Genomic DNA, 17,662 nt, shown 5'->3' on the forward strand with positions numbered 1-17,662 from the left:
TATTGTAGACAAAATAGACAAATTACACAACACTGATTTACAAACAGACTTGAATTATTCGCATACAAAGGCGGGGTTATTGCCAAAAAGCAATTTCTTCCAGCCAACCTGCGATTTGTGGAAAACTATTGTACTTAGGAATCTCTGTTAATTTATGTACTAAATAACTAAGATTGTCTACTGAAAATAAATGAATGAAAATTGGATTAGTGCTAAAAGAGCAGTCCACTGCTGGACGCAGTCCTCTCCCAAAGAACGCCACTGGATAAATGACTGAATATGATATAATATTTAGCTTTATTTGTCTATAAATCATGTTTTTTTTCGTAGGTCCTGACTGAAAACCTGCGTCTAGCCAAGAACATCTACCCGATCTGTCTACCAGGAGCGCAGGAGACCCTAGACGGTTTCTACAACGGAGCGGGAGAGTGCATGGTCACCGGCTGGGGGAAACAGGTGTTGCAAGGTAAGAAAAAATATTTTATTAGATACTTTTACATCTTACAGTTAGGTACACTTACATCAGCTGCCGGTTTACGGGTTCTTTGTCAACGTAAGTATACATATAAACGTTACTTTATCGCGATTTGCCATAAATACGGCGCTGTGATTCGTAGAAGGCGCATTAAACGAGTTTATCGACGTCGATAACGAACCCGTGTAGCAGTCGCTGCATGGCAATATTATGGACGTGATTAAACGGCACTATATTTGGATTCGATGATACTATTGTACGTCTATGTGATTTTTGAGACGAGTATTTAAAATAGTTATTGATATCGATAAAGACGCCAGGCCGCGGTAACTGATCAAGAAAGAAGAACATAATTATATTATATTGGTTGCTAGACACACCGAAATAAATCAAATAAGGTTGCCATATTCGCAAGTCTTCGTCCCAAAGCAAGAATTTCACACAACATTTAGCATGACATAAAAGACGATAGCTTCTGTTTTCAAAGATTTTGCAAGAATTACGGAACATTATACTAGGTACAGAATTCACACATTTAGTTTCATTCAATGGACAATTTCTAAAGTTATACTACTCGTACTCAAAGGTTAGTTTACATGCATTTTTTATATTATTACTATTTATTTTTCATCTTAGTGTGTGTGTAGTTAAAGGCCTATGTCCCGAGGCATATGTCCAGAAGTTGGATGATGTAAGTAGGTAAAAATTTCCACAAATCACAAGACAAATGAGGTAAAAATATCTTCACTAGAATATTATTAGCGTTTTCCTTGTATTGATTGGCATTCGTGGAAAATTATAATTACATGCCCTATGATGAGTGGTTTAAAAATAATCAAAAGAATGGTTTTCAATAAATAGATGAGCAGTGGCGGATTTACCTATAGGCCAAAAAGGCCAGTGCCTAGGGCGGCAGATTTAGAGGGGCGGCAAATTTAGCATTTTTTATTTTACAGATTTTTTTAATATAAATTTACGTGTACACAATCTACATATAAATAAACGCACTGTCATATAATCAGTATGTACCTATATTCTTTGAATTTAGTGGCAACTGTGGCTGCTGAATCATGCTCAGAAGGGCTAGTACGGGGCGCATTTAAGTCGTGACAAAAGTTCTACGTCGTCGCGCTCGCTCTTGAGGCTGCGCGATGTAAGTGAGCGCGATGCATAACTTATGTCACGTCTTAAACTAGCCAAGATTGACGCTTTTTCATGCTGCTACAGGAAATTTTTGTGAACTCGACACAACGCTGGATTAAATAAATGAGTGAAATCGGGAATGGCAAAACCCGGAATAGAGTGAATTTGAGACGATGGTCAGCCAGAAAAGAAGTATGTAATAATAAGTCTACCAAGAATTCGCAGTTTGAAGCTTAATATTTGGCAAACCAGTCACTGAATAAAAAAATGGTTTGAGAAGACCTTTGATATTTTTGAAAGACCTGTACAATACCTTACACCAACGAAAAAAATCATCCCCATTTTACATGTATGGAAGGTAACATTTTTTTTTTCATTAATTTATTTTACCAGTTTGTCGATGCCGTACATTTGTACAAGGTGGATCAAAAGAAGTCATCCTATCTTGCTTGGCTCTAATTTTTTTCTAAATGAAAAACTTCGATTCTTTTTTTTTATTAACTATGTTTATTTGAAAATTTAAAATAAACATAGTTAATAAAAAGTCTAGAAGATAATATTGGCCAAATGGGCGCCGTCACAATTGATTGCCCTACGGGCTTCTTTTATGGCATTTCTCATCAATTCAGCGAGACCTTCGGGCGAGAGATTCTCGCACTCGTGTCGAATGTTGTCCTTAAGGGCTTCCAGAGACACGGGCTTATTCACATTAACACGGGTCTTGAAAAAACACCCACAAAAACTGTCTGAAACGGTTAAATCGGGCGATATTGCTGGGAAAAATGACATATAAAACGAAAAAAAAGGCGACCCGTAAACTGAATATACAAAATTATTTGGCGTTCTTGGGAAGTGTGGCTTCCATTTCCATGGCTTGTCAACTTGTATTCTGCATTTCGGCTGTCCAATTTCAAAACACAGTAAGCGCCAACTTTAATAAAAAACGGGTCTTTGATTTATACATTATTTTAGGCGATTCCGCACATTCCTGCATTGTCAGAATATCAAAAAACGGCTTAGAAACGAAAATAAAATTTCTAAAAACCTAGTAACTCCACCCTGCGAAATAAAAAATGCCACGAAAACCATTTTAAAACACAGTAAGAGCCACCAACCATTTTAAAACACAGTAAGTGAAAATGACTTAGGTACTAGGTTTTAAAATTGTCAATGGCGCTTACTAGGTTTTGAAATGGTCAGCAAAGGTAAATTTTTGCCCGTTAATTTTAGTAAGTCACAAATCGCATACATTATTACAAACACTTTTTTTCGAAAAAATATCAGATATTTCAGAACCTGTATCTCTGAACCAATGAGACCTAAAGAGGTGAATTAAAAGTAGAACATAAGGAAATTTTGTCTTCTTTATAAAAGCCATAGAGACCTTTCTCGTCAGAACATTTCTACTAGCCCTATTTTGCATATACCAAAAAAAAACTCAAACATTGTAAACTAATTTTAGCTCAAAATTTAGGAAATATTGTCTAATTTAAGGCAGCCATAAATAATGTTCGTGTCAGACATGCTTTCTTAATATGGCGATTTGGTTCATTTAGATAAAACTTAAAAATATGCCGGTATTTCAGCTATTACTTAGTGCGGTCGTGTAAAAGTGCTGCAAAATTTGATTTATATTATGTGAAGGATCCAAAACATATAAAAAAATAAAAAACATATAAATTATTACGTTATTATTGCAATTTCAATATACTTTACTTGTCTTAAATTACACAATAATGGCTCTTACTAGGTTATAAAATGGTCAGTGAGGGCGGTTTTAGTGTGAGAAAACCATTTAAAACCTAGTTAGTGTTTTCTTTTGTGCATTACAGCAACAATATTAGTCATATTTAAATGAAATAGTATTGTATGTAAAGCCTAGGTTCTGCCGGTTCTTTTAAGCTTACATTCGTTTCGATATGTATCATAGTTTTACCAGGGCATTGAAATGAAGGGACAAAAACGTTTTTTGGCTCTCCTGAACATTTTGTCTCTTGGCTGTTACTGTGTTTTGAAATTGGACAGCCGATTTGTCTAGTCCACCAATATCAAAACAAATTTAAAATTGGTTGCCATTTGTACAAATGAGAGCAATTTCCAATATGGTGATTACTTTTGGCCCACCTTGTATATCTTTGCGAAATGTCACTTTGATATTTTTACCCGTTTCTGAGAAAAAGACAGCCGGACAACAAAGTGATACCTATAAGGGTTTCTTTTTTCCTTTTGAGGTACGGAACCTTAAATAAGATTTTATGAAACATTTGAAGTTGGTGACAGATACACATAGAAATATCCACATCATTAAGTTCACAATCATACTAATAACGGGATTAAACTAACAAATTGAATTTCAGAAGTCAGTAGGGGCGGCAAAAATTGAATGGCCTACGGGCGGCAAATTTGTAAATCCGCCACTGTAGATGAGAAATAATTTTCTACTTTTGTATGAAGTGAAACTTTTAAATATGACAAAATGGATGCGAATTGCCTGTAATGGGTATCGGACAACTGATATATCTACCAAGATACAATACATATTACTAACACCCAAGATACAAGTACAAAATATCTGCCTTTAAACAAATATAACTTGAGCCCCAGTCACTAACCACTATACCATTCGGTCATAAAAGAACAACAACGGTAATATACAATTACCCGTAGCGATCTATTCCAGACAACCTTAGGACGATCGATCAATACATTCAGTTTGCAAATATATTTAAACTCAACCTCATCAGCCTTGAGTTAAAAAAACTGTTTGTCGACAACATCTGGGTATGCCGTCGTCTGCTAATAAACACAAAAGTTCATGGTTAAATTTTTGAATAAAATATGGACATCATAATCTTTGCATTCCTCACAGCTAAGGTCAGTAGGAAGTCATTAATTATATTTTAACGATACACCTAATAAATATTGTTTAACAAATATCTAAGTAAACAAGTAATCTACATTATCTACTTATAACATTCTTTAAAAGGTATATAAGAAGGTAAGTATTTGTTATATTTAAAGTGTGTTAAAACTACAAATCTAAATAAATATGAAATAAATAAATTCCTGAAGAATAAATAAATAAATTAGAAGATTACAAAGTGATCTCTCTCTCAAGAAAAACAAAAATATATTTGACGTTTGACTTTATACATTCGTTGCGGATATTTAATTTAAAAAATACATTAAAGCAACCTGTATGTAATCGAACCCGGGACCTTCGGCATAGCAGTCACTAACCAAGTACACCATTCAGTCGTTATTTGAATCGTGAAAATATAAATACTACACTCACGGGCAATGAAAAGGTTCCACTGAGAAAAGCACCAAATTACTCCTAACGGAAAAGGCTAGCTTAATGACGCCTTCTGCAACATTGAAGTACATTTAACAGAGCATCAGGATATCACCAATTGAAAACGGTAATATTTTGTTCAACTTTAAAATAAAATGTTTGAAAAAAGTTATATAGGGATATTGTTTGGTGTTGGCATTTTATGAGTGGAACTTTTTCATTGCCCGTGAGTGTATAATAATATACAATGCAGTTTGCATAAAAGTTACCTGAGCATGTAAGTGTACATAAACAGTTAGTTAAACAACCTTGTTAGACATAATGCTATTTTAACTATTAACCAGATGGTACAGCCTAATGGGATAAATTGTATAATTGTATTCTCCGTTTATTTTTAAACTAAGACAATGATAAACGGACATAGCATTTGCAATGACATTGTAAAGTATATTATATTCTATAGGATAAGTAGATAGGTATCTATGGTACTTGTTAGCATACATTTATAATGTACTTAAAGATTCATGGTCATTATGGCTTTCTAGAGTTTTGTGTAATTGCGAAGACGGTTTTACAATTATTAACTACTAGCTGATCCCGCGAGCTTCGCTTCGCCTTAAAAAGTTTTCCCATGGGAATTCCGGGATAATAAGTAACCTATGTTCTTTCTCACGGTCTAGGCCATATGTATACATTTAAATCCATTCAGTAGTTTTGGTGTGAAAGAGTAACAGACAGACACAGTTACTTTCGCATTTATAATATTAGTTAGGATTAGCATAGTAGGTATATAAATTACCTCTACATTCATTCTAACACAAATTATGGTCTTTCATATTTTTTTTGACAACAAAGAAATTGGCAATCTGAAGGCACTTATTTTAATTTCAGTACTTTTAAAACTACACTCACGGGCAATAAAAAGTTTCCACTCACAAAATTCCAACGCCAAACGACCCCAATTTTTTCAAAGATTTAATTTAAATTTTTAACAATAAGTAAATTTTCAAAAAGATACCTTTACTAGAAGGGGATGCTCATCGCATCCTAACTAATATTATAAATGCGAAAGTAACTGTGTCTGTCTGTCTGTTACGCTTAGAACATAGGTTACTTTTTGTCCCGGAATTCCCACGGGAAAACTTTTTAGGGCGAAGCGAAGCTCGCGGGAACAGCTAGTATAAAATATTTTGTGTGTCCTAAGGTATAAAGATGTACACAGGTACCTACATCTATCCTGTCCACAAGTACAAACGTCTGTTGTAGCTATGGACAAACCTATCTTTTATACTGTTAAAGGTTATCGTAACTAAACTGTGTGATTTTAAAAGGCTGATTATCATGTTATAGTAAGAATAATAATCCAAATTAAAATATTTTCACATTTTTGACCCTATATATTTTGCTATGTCAAAATGTTATTTACCGAAATTCAACTTTATAATATAAATCCTTCATAAATCACATTTTCCGTAGGTAAATTCAAAATTTTAGATTTAACAGTAGCCTAGGTACTTACCTACTAAAATGTTTATTTAAAAGGGTTAACTACTGATTCGGATACGTAACAACTGGCATTTAACGAAGAATTTACGTCGATTGAAATAAATTACAGATTTAACTTTCCTGAATTTTATTTGTATAATTTTTCGATTAAATTGCGTACTTTATTGAGCACTATCTTTCGCGACATGTCTTCGCTTTTGTGGATTGCACACTGTGGCAATCTGTGATATTAAACTTAGCTGTTTCTTCTTTTACTTTTATTCATTCACGAGAATCTAAATAACATTTAACACAAAACTTATAACTAGATATATAATTAAATATGAACTACTAACTAAATTATTAAACTAAGTACGTAAATATAAACAAAAAACGCTGTACTAAATATTTATATAATATAACTTAAGAACTAAGAATTAAAATAATATTCATGTAGCTGAAAGGCGATAAGCTAAAACTGACCTATTGGGTCCGGTATATGTCTGGTGCATGTCCCTAAAATGCACGCCGCATTGCCCCTCTGAAGGGCTAGTACGGGGCGCATTTAAGACGTGACAAGAGTTTTGCATCGCGCTCACTCATATCGCGCAGCCTCAAGAGCGAGCACGATAGAGAACTTTTGTCACGTCTTAATAGCGTCCCGTGCTACGGGGCCTGGACGGCAAGGGAGAGCCTTTGTAGGAGGCATGCTCCGGACCGGGGGTCGAGCCCCTTGTCCCTCATTCTCCGTCCTATTTCTCTCATGCCTTAAATTGATGCTTTCATACTAAGAGCCTTTCCAATTTTGATACATTCACAACTAACAACGTAAAAAAACCTCTGACATTCAACACTTAACATGACGTATCGTAGCTCTCAAACGGCTGAACCGATTTTTGATTTGAGTGTTTTGGGTCATAGTTAATTTTAGCTTGAGTGTTCTTAGCCATATTTTATCAAAATCGGCTTTACCGTTCAAAAGTTATGCGACTTTTAGTGTTTTGTTTCTTTTAATCTGTCTGTTTTTAGTGTTTGTCTGTTTTTTTTAATCTCAGATACTAATTGACAGATTCTGAACGGTTCATCAACAGGCGGTGGTCCCACCAATAGAACGATATGTCACATCGCGGGACAACTCGACTCGACTGTTGATGAACAGAGGCGCGAGCACAGGATTCGATACTATTTTCGAATCTACACGAAGGGTCGCTTTTACCAAACGCTAAACGTATTTAAATCAAATTTTAAATACATTTTGTACTAACTGACAGACGTATGACAGGCTACTAAATACGATTAGCGTTTGGTGATCCACCAAACATGGAAAAAACAAATGCCACTTTTGGAACTAACAAATTTGCCTTACATTTTGACAGTGACATTTGACGATACGCAACGTAAATGGAGGTTTCGAATCCTGTGCTTGGGCAACTGTTCAGAATCTGTCAATTTAGTAACTGAGATAAAAAAACTGACTTTAGGTTATTTGTAAACTACAGTGACCCCTGAGACACCGGCCACTGTCTGACCTCAGTTTACTACAAATTGATTCAGTCAACAAGTTTCGACACCGCATACCTCGCCCAATGACGACAGCTTGGCAGTGGCTCTGCAAACAAAACGAAATCTTCTTTCTTATAACAGTTATGCCCAGGCCGTGACTGCTATGCCGAAGGTCCCGGGTTCGATTCCCGGCTGGGGCAGATATTTGTTTAAAAACAAATATTTGTACTCTTGTCTTGGGTATTGATATTTATATTTAGTATGTATCTATCTATGTATTTGTGTAGATACGAGTATATCAGTTGTCCGACACCCATAACACAGGTTCTGCCTAGCTTGGGGTCGGATGGCCGTGTGTGAGATGTCCCCACATATCATATCATATCATAACAGCTACCGTACCACCACTGACATATTAGCAATTAACAATTCTTAATCAGCGTCGCTCGCCGGTTAAACATCTGTCAGATCCATATAAGTTATGTCTTATTGCTTGATACAAGCAAGCTACGCTGCTAAAAGGTTTTTAGGGTTCCGTAGCCAAAATGGCAAAAACGGAACCCTTATAGTTTCGTCATGTCCGTCTGTCCGTCTGTCCGTCTGTCACAGCCGATTTACTCGGAAACTATAAGTACTACAGTGATGAAATTTTATGGGAATATGTGTTGTATGAACCGCTACAAAAATATGACACTAAATAGTAAAAAAAAGAATTGGGGGTGGGGCCCCCCATACATATAACTGAGGGATGAATTTTTTTTTTTCGATGTACATACCCGTGTGGGGTATCAATGGAAAGGTCTTTTAAAATGATATAAAGTTTTCTACAAAACATTTTTCTTAAAGTGAACGGTTTTTGAGATATCAGCTCTCAAAGTCGTAAAAAGTATGTCCCCCCCCTCTATTTTTATAACTACAGGGTATAAAATTCTAAAAAAAATAGAGGTGATGCATGCTAATTAACTCTTTCAACGATTTTTGGTTTGATCAAAGTATCTCTTATAGTTTTTGAGATAGGTTGATTTAAGCTACGGAACCCTTTGTGCGCGAGCCCGACTCGCACTTGGCCGGTTTTTTAATTTCTAACGTTTGGTGGTGGTAACCCCATTACAGTGATTCGTATTTTCTTTTAAATGCTGCGTTCACAGTAGGTAAATGGTTAGCCTCCTTCTAAAAATAATTTACTTTCCATACTAAAAAGTCGCGTAAAGTTAAAAGTTTGTATAGATAATCAATTATTAAGTATTTTTTGGAAATTGTCAATAGCCGTAGAATGAATATTTAGAATGCCTGAATTATTTTTTAACACTCTTTATACTGAGATTGCTTCTGAATCCATTTGAAAGTATTTTTTAATGATTTTCTATTAACACATCCTTGGCATTTAAAAATCACCAGCGTTACCCCATACTTAATTATAATTTTATTGAGATGTTAATCACTATGCATCGTATTTTAATCAAGTTTTTAAAAGGAAGATGTTAAATATGTTGCATAGCTACCTAGCATTTTTTAACCGGTATGTAATTATATTTATCTCAAATAATGATAAATTATTATATTCGAGAAAGAAACGAGACACTTTTGACTATAAAATATACAGGCTGAATAAAACTACCGACACTGGCTACTAAAACTACAAGACGACCGAATGGCGTAGTGGTTAGTGACCTGACTACTGAGCCGATGGTCCCGGGTTCGATTCCCGGCTGGGGCAGATATTTGTTTAAACACAGATATTTGTTCTCGGGTCTTGGATGTGCCCGTAAAATGGCAATAGGCCCGCCCCCTATTACATTGGGACTAACATAACACTCTGGAGAAAAGTGGGTGCAGCAATGCACCTCTGCCTACCCCGCAAGGGAGTACATTAGTACAAGGCGTGAGTGCGTGTGTGTTCACTGGCTACTAATAACTATTTAATCAGAAACAGCGACAGACAACTAATCCTGATTGGCTAGTCAGAAACAGCGACAGACAACTAATCCTGATTGGCTAGTCAGAAACAGCGACAGACAACTACGAGTAATCTGATTGGCTAGTTTGGCCTTTTATTTCACCACGGAGACAGACCCTAGTGCAGAGGGTAGGTTTTTTTTACCAATCGAGCAGTGAAAATCTGCTGTCAAATTTGTATGGCGCGGAGCGTTTCGCGTTTACTCGCCACTACTCGAACAGTGTAAAAACTCGCACTACCTATGCAGCCACAGTGTTAGTCACCATCACGCTAAAAACAACAAAAATATGAGAAAAACATAACACACTGGCGAAAAGTGGGTGCAGCAATGCACCTCTGCCTACCCCGCAAGGGAGTACATTAGTACAAGGCGTGAGTGCGTGTGTGTGTGTGTGTGTGTGTGTGAGAAAAACCCCACAATCGTACTAAGATTATTTCATTATGTTTTTGTTGATTTAAATATCTTAATATGCACATAAGAATTAGATTTCACGCCTCCGACACACCTCAACCATAAAATGGCAAACGAATATTATCTCTAACGTATCTTTAATTATACAGTTATACACATAGAGTAGGTACTTATTTACCTACTCTAACAGTTAAATTATTAAGTACTAGCTGTGCCCGCGAGCTTTGCTTCGCCTTAAAAAAGTTTTCCCGTGGGAATTCCGGGATAAAAAGTAGCCTATGTTCTTTCCCAGGGTCTAGACCCTATGTATACCAAATTTCATTCAAATCCGTTCAGTAGTTTTGGCGTGAAAGAGTAACAGACAGACAGACAGACAGACAGACAGACAGACAGACAGACAGACACAGTTACTTTCGCATTTATAATATTAGTTAGGATAATCTACACTTTTTATGATGAAATCCGCAAAGAAATAGGTAAGCATAGTTACTCATTATTTTTGTTACCGATGAGATGGCATAATTAAAATGTTCCCACAATATAGTATACCTGCTAGTAACATTATCCTTACTATCCTTACGTGAAAGTAACTGTGTCTGTCTGTCTGTCTGTCTGTTACTCTTTCACGCCAAAACTACTGAACGGATTTGAATGAAATTTGGTATACATACGGTCTAGACCCTGGGAAAGAACATAGGCTACTTTTTATCCCGGAATTCCCACGGGAAAAACTTTTTAAGGCGAAGCGAAGCGCGCGGGAACAGCTAGTAATTAATAGGATTTTATTTTATGGAATAGGCGCACGGATACTACTAAAGACATGCTGTCACTGTCTAAAACATAATTACAGAGAGCAATAGCATGTCCTTTATCCCACAGGTAGCCATCACCCAGAAATTTTGAAACTGGTACTTAAAATACATAAATTGGGTTGCAAACATTCAATCAATAATATATCAACAAAAAAGTCATATAAGTATAATGATAAAGTGATAGTAGGTACCATTTTATCACGAGTTTTTTTGCTGATTTCTCAAAATTTGGAAACGATGGACAAATTAAATTTTATCACCATTTGATTTTATGCTCCTCTAATTCCTAGCGCATAGGAAGTACTTACATAACGATAAACCTTATAAAACAATCCACTTGAACACAGTAGGTAAGGCAATTAGCGTAGTTTATGACATACTAAACGTATATTTACTCGTCACAGTTTCAGGGGATTATGAAATAATTCCACTGCGCTATCAAACACATGCGCTTCCGTGATGCTGGCAGATTAAGGACAAATGACTTTCAGTTTTAGGTGTCTAAACACAACACACTAGGCCTAAGGGCCCCCGGCCACAACCACAAAACGCCGCCACTGGCATATTTCCTGTAATTTTCGTACATTTTATATGGACTTGCCGCACACGGTTGGCGCCGGTGGCGGCCACACGCTACAAATTATTTCCCTACAAAAGCTTCTCGTATCGGCGTTTGTGGCTGTGGCCGGTGGCCCGTGTGCGGCGACACTAAAATACGCGACCGAAGTTCGCAATGTTTTAAATTACTGATGATGATGACACACTATGCCGAAATTACCGCCGCGATAATCTTAACCTAAACCTAAGATCCCGTTTTTACGAAGCAAAAAACGCCTAAGGCTGCTTACCCGGTAGGATACTGTTAACTTCAGCGGGGCGTAGCGGTTAATATGTCTAGTGTTCACAGTTTGATAGTTTTGCGCTGACTATACACAATTTGCAGCGTGCCTAGTAACAGGCGAAAAGTATTACTGTCTTTTCACAAACACACGTAAAACAGGCTGTTTGTGTTATTAGCGCTGTAAATTTCCTAATGCATTGTCTGGCAAACACCTTCTCACACTCCCTCTAAAGGTTTAATTTTTTATGGTATCAAAGTTGTACTCATAGTCCTATCTCTCTACCACCAGCTCATCTCCAAGGCAGCATCCTGCACAGCATGAACATCAGCCTGATCAACCCCGGCGAGTGCCAGGCCAAGCTGTCTCAGGATTACCCTCACCTGCTTGAGCAGTACGACCAGGACAGCTGCGCTTGTGGACAGCCCACCAACCCTATTAACAACATTTGCAGGGTAAGTTCAATCAACATCACGTTAACACCCCTAAAAGGGTGAACTCACGAATTCATAGAAGGAAATTAATCTTTATAAGACGCTTGCAAAGGGATTGTAGTAAGCTCACATTAGTGCCAGAATTTGGGCATGCCATTTGCCTCCTGACCCAACTCCTGCAGTTTTAGCTGATAATGATAACCGACCTCAATGGTAGAGACCAAAATCGCATTCAACACAATATGGACTCCAAGATTTTCAAAGTTTACCTTACCCTGGATTTACTCACTCCGTTCTGATGAATCGAAGATACTTTAAGCGCAAAAACATAATCTGTTTCATGAATTAAACATTTGGTTGTCTCTTTCAGGTGGATATCGGAAGTGCTCTGGCCTGCACCATGGGAGACGGACACTTTGTCCTCCGCGGTGTCTACTCTTGGGACTCAGGTAATTACATAGACTTATAGCTTATAGCAGAAACGTCCGTAGTCAAGCTAGCTTCAGTCGTTAAGCCTTCGGACAGCTTGATAACCTCTGACAGTTGGCTTGTCCACTTACTCTACCTACTACAACTAGGCCTAAACCTCCGTTCATTGGAAGGAGACCCGTTCCACAGCAGTGGGAACGTGATGGGTTGCAAATATAACTGAAACTAATAAACAATATATCCACCATCTACATACAAATTTATTTTAAGTTGTTAAAAAGGGAACATGGAATCCAAAACCGATTTGAGGCGTAAGCAAAGCAGATCTCTATATCTTAGCAACAACTTAATCACTGAAAGGATGTCAATGCTTTAACATTTACTCATCTCCTCATTATCTTGTTCCAGGATGCCAGCCTGGCAACCAGTTGGCCGCATTCTACAAATTCGACCTTGAATGGTACGAATGGGCCATTGGCCTGATCGAGAGTGCCAGATTCGCACAGTTCTCATCCAGCAGCCAGTCTTCCCAGGTCTCTGGCCAGCGATTCTCTGGCCAGATCAACGCTGGCACCAAGGGGTCTCAGTACTCTGGTGTTAAAGGAGGAGTTAAGGGTGGATTCTCCGCTTCAGCTTCAGCGACGGCATCGAGCTCCGGTTTGAACTCAGGTTTCGGTGGTTCAAAGACCAACTTCGGAAGCCAGTACCAAGGAGGCCAGTTCAGCCAGTTCCAGAGCAGCAAATTCTCTGAATCCAGCGGATCGGGAGGCATCAACTACCAGACCCAGATCAAGCCCATCCAGAACAGCTTCTCAGCCACCTACACCGAGAAGAAGGTTTACCAATCGGAACCCAAAATCATCACCTACACGACCAAACCGGAAATTATTACCTACACAACCAAGCCCGAGATCTTCACCTACACTACCAAGCCGAAAATTGTGACCTACACGACCAAGCCTCAAATTATTACTTACGAGACTTCGGGGTCAGGGCATAACCCTCAATATGTGGCCCCTGGGGTCACATTCAACCCTTCTTTCTCGGAGCTAGTCGGCACACACACTCACAGCGCCAAATGCAAGTGCCTAGACCAGAACAAGAAGTAAATAAAAAAAGTATTTATTTAGAAATTGGTCAAAAAAATATTGAGCAAATGTGCCATAAATTTTTGAATGTTCGATTTTTGTTTTTTGAAACACTTTTTTGTCAAGTCATAAGTAATTGCAGTTTTTAAAGGCCGTTCGATTTTTCAGGTTCTTTTCTACAAGTAAAAAAAGGTTTTACTGTAAATAGATAGGGTTATATTTAATGAATATGTAATGTAAGTTAATTGTTATATATGATTTTCTTATAACTGCCACTTCTATTTAGTACATTTCTTCAATCCAGCTAAATATTTTAGTTACTGGTTATTTTATTTGTATACTTAATTCGCTTTTTATAAGAGCTTATACTTAGTATTTTTATATAAATACCTATAAGTATATACATTGTCTTGTGATAAGTAAATTTCTACTGATAATTAGAGTTTTGACCATGTTGGGATCATTTCCCAACATGGTCGACTGTCTAATATTATTGGACTATAGTCGTTAAAGTAAATTAATAAGTATAAGTAAAAATAAGTTTTTTATGTAAAGTATGTAAGTAAATTAAGATATATCTTCAAGCACGTATTTATATATTTGAACACAATTTGAAATGTATTTGAAATAATGATATACTTTTTTATTCAGAATAAATAAAATGGAAGTATTTTATACAATAGCTCTGGTGATTTTATTAAACATCGTCCTTCTGCAGCTATAGGTAAAACAGAAAAATAAAGTATATAACACTCAAAAAATAATTAAAATAAAACGACGACGAATGGCGTAGTGGTTAGTGACCCTGACTACTGAGCCGATGGTCCCGGGTTCGATTCCCGGCTGGGGCAGATATTTGTTTAAACACAGATATTTGTTCTCGGGTCTTGGATGTGCTCGTAAAATGGCAATAGGCCCGCCCCCTATTACATTGGGACTAACATAACACTCTGGCGAAAAGTGGGTGCAGCAATGCACCTCTGCCTACCCCGCAAGGGAGTACATTAGTACAAGGCGTGAGTGCGTGTGTGTTTTTTTTTTTTTTAAATAAAACGGTAAAATTTTTGTTTAAACTTTAGGGCCTTGCCAACAACACACACAGATACTAAACACTGTCGAACGGCATAAAACATCTTAAATATGTACTAAAATGTCTGATTTCATTAAACATGGTTTAATTTTTTTTCATGACTATATCGTATGATCACAGTCCAGTCCATTGTAAAACACAATACTAAGTGCCAATTTCTCCATAGTGGGTCGGAGCATAACTAGGGATTATTGCTTCACTTTTGACACATCTGTCAAGAATTTAATATGGAGATAACGTATAATTGATCAACCATTTCCTGGTTACGATTTAACCGACTATTGTGAAATTGAATCTTAGATTTTTTATTTGTGTCTGATTTCACGGGTAACAACCGTTTAAAAAAAATCTTTTCCAGAAAAACTTTCCTTAGTAAATTTGCTGCCTGTCTTCAAAAAGACCTTGTTTCCTAAATTAATTTTCACACAAATCCATTATCAGTAGGTATAATTAATGAACGAAGTATGGTAATGAGGGAGAGAATTGTTACAAACGCCAAATATAGAATTATCTTGTATATAGGGATAGCCTAATACAGGGTTTTAAATATTTTTTTCAGGACATTTACACATCTTTATAATAATAACACCTACACCTACTTTTTTCAAGGAGCTCAAAAGTACAAAGGGTAAAGTTTCTGACATTGTTTGTTACTCGTTCACGTAAAAACTGACTGACTAAGCTAGTTCGGTTTTTATAAAATTTGATATGTAGGAAGTGACATTATCGATTAACACATAGGCTCCTCCTTTTATCCCAACATTCCCACGGGAAAACCTTTCGATCGTTTTGAAGCTCGCGTGAAAATCTATTACTTTTTAATATTTAGGTACCTACCTACTTTAATATATAGTTACCTACTAGTTCTTCACGACCTTAGACAAAAAGACAATATTATTGTTGACAATATGTGAGGAAAGCCGAGGATCGAATGTTGTGGCGCTCCTTGAGACAGGCCTATGTCCAGCTGTATGTCAAACTTGTCAAGTTGGTCATGATAAGTTATGAAAGTATGATGATCAAACTTGTGACCCGTGAACTGATGTAGATCTATTCTATTCTCCGTGGGGGGTGTAGGTGCACCTGGCTCTCTCGAATGGAACCTTTGTGCATATCCCCATGCCAAGGTCTAAACTGCCTTGATAAGCTTGGACCATTTCCCACCACGCTGGTCCACTGCGAGATGGTGGGTTCACATATCTAGACGTGCTAAATCTAGATATGCAGGTTTCCTCACGATGTTTTCCTTCACCGTAAGAGTGATGGTATACATTGTACGTACGTGGTGCGTACCTTACTGAGCTATCACCGCTCCATGCATGATACACATCTTTTACCATTCATAATCACAACCCATCACGTCCTTACAGCTGGGGCACGGGTCTCCTTCCCATGAAGGAAGGGCCTAAAGGCCTAGCCCACCATGCTGGCCTAGTGCGGGTTGGTGGACTTTTACCATTAGACCACACATAATATAAGTACTTACTATATTTATTATTCAAGTTGATGTAGTACACACGGCCACGTCAAATGGTTGGCAGGGCACACTAACGTAGTGTATGTGTGCACACTAACGTTGTCTTTGTGTGCATAAACGCAGAAATCGGTTTACACACCAGTAACAAACCACACACACACACACACACACAACAGCACAAACGAGTTTGCGCGTAGGCAAGGCAAACGCCCGTATACCAGCTGTGACATAAACATATCAATCGGTAGTGTTAGTTAAATAGTTATATAATTGACGTGAAGCTAAATTTCACTGCTTGTGTCTATATACTTCGTAGCTCATTGGTAGAATGTTAGACTTATAAAACATAGGTCGTGAGTTCGAGTCCACTGATGGTTAGTATTTTTATTTTACTTAATTCAAATTTTGCGTTAATTTAAACGCTGTTGAGTATAAAATCAATTTATTTGAAACTGAGAAATGACTACAAGCTGCATAGCTGTCGACTATTTCTCTTCGCCAAAAATATGTCATTCGTTCTTCATTTGAGAATTAAAACCATTCTACCCTCATACAATATGAATAAACGAAATTTGTTTTTAGTTTAAGTGACAATTCACCTCTGCGTCTGCATAGTGATTCACTTTGTGATTTGTCAATTTAATTAATTACTCTTCGCAGTCACTATGGAAAGTCTTAACTTAAACTAAACCATGTTCAAAAAGGCGGAGATAATTGTATTTATATGACCAAATATTACAATTAGTGAAATCGCAAGACGTTTAACGGTAAGTAACATAGAATTGCAAATATTTTATTTGACTGTTAGAATATTTGTATTTGTATGAGCTAAGTATTTGTTTTTTTTTGTTTGCAGAGGAGAACTGTTCACTTATGGGTTCACCGATACGCAGATTCGGGACATGTAGACAGTGCATATGATACGGATGCATCACCACGCCATCGAGAAATCGTAGCTGCACATAGCGCTGATCCGTTCTGCAGCACCCGTTCTACGGCCACAACACATAATCTATCCTCTATACCTACAAACCGTACGGGTTCACTTGCGTGCTGCTGGGTTGCGGTGTCGGAAGCCGGCTAAGAAAATTGCTCTAACCGATCAGCATCGTCGAAACAGAGTGCGTTTTGCGACTGACTATTTTAAACTTTGATTGGTGCAACAATGTTGTGATATTTAGTGATGAAAAGTCAGACAAGGATGGACGTAAGATATTATGGCG

The 17,662-nt window shown here is 37.2% G+C and overlaps 1 protein-coding gene across 1 annotated transcript in view; it reads left to right on the forward strand.

Annotated features, from left to right (window-relative positions):
• The window catches only part of LOC119694658, a 51,594-nt gene extending 37,040 nt beyond the window's left edge, over positions 1–14,554 (forward strand). Inside the window, exons 11-14 of the mRNA XM_038121432.2 lie at positions 331–466; positions 12,213–12,376; positions 12,726–12,804; positions 13,193–14,554. Coding sequence (XP_037977360.2) covers positions 331–466; positions 12,213–12,376; positions 12,726–12,804; positions 13,193–13,893 — 1,080 coding nt within the window. The 3' untranslated portion in view covers positions 13,894–14,554. The remainder of the gene's footprint in view (positions 1–330; positions 467–12,212; positions 12,377–12,725; positions 12,805–13,192) is intronic.
• The last annotated feature ends 3,108 nt before the right edge of the window (positions 14,555–17,662 follow it).

The sequence above is a fragment of the Plutella xylostella genome, chromosome 30, assembly GCF_932276165.1.
Source record: "Plutella xylostella chromosome 30, ilPluXylo3.1, whole genome shotgun sequence".
Classification (NCBI taxonomy): Eukaryota; Metazoa; Arthropoda; class Insecta; order Lepidoptera; family Plutellidae; genus Plutella; species Plutella xylostella.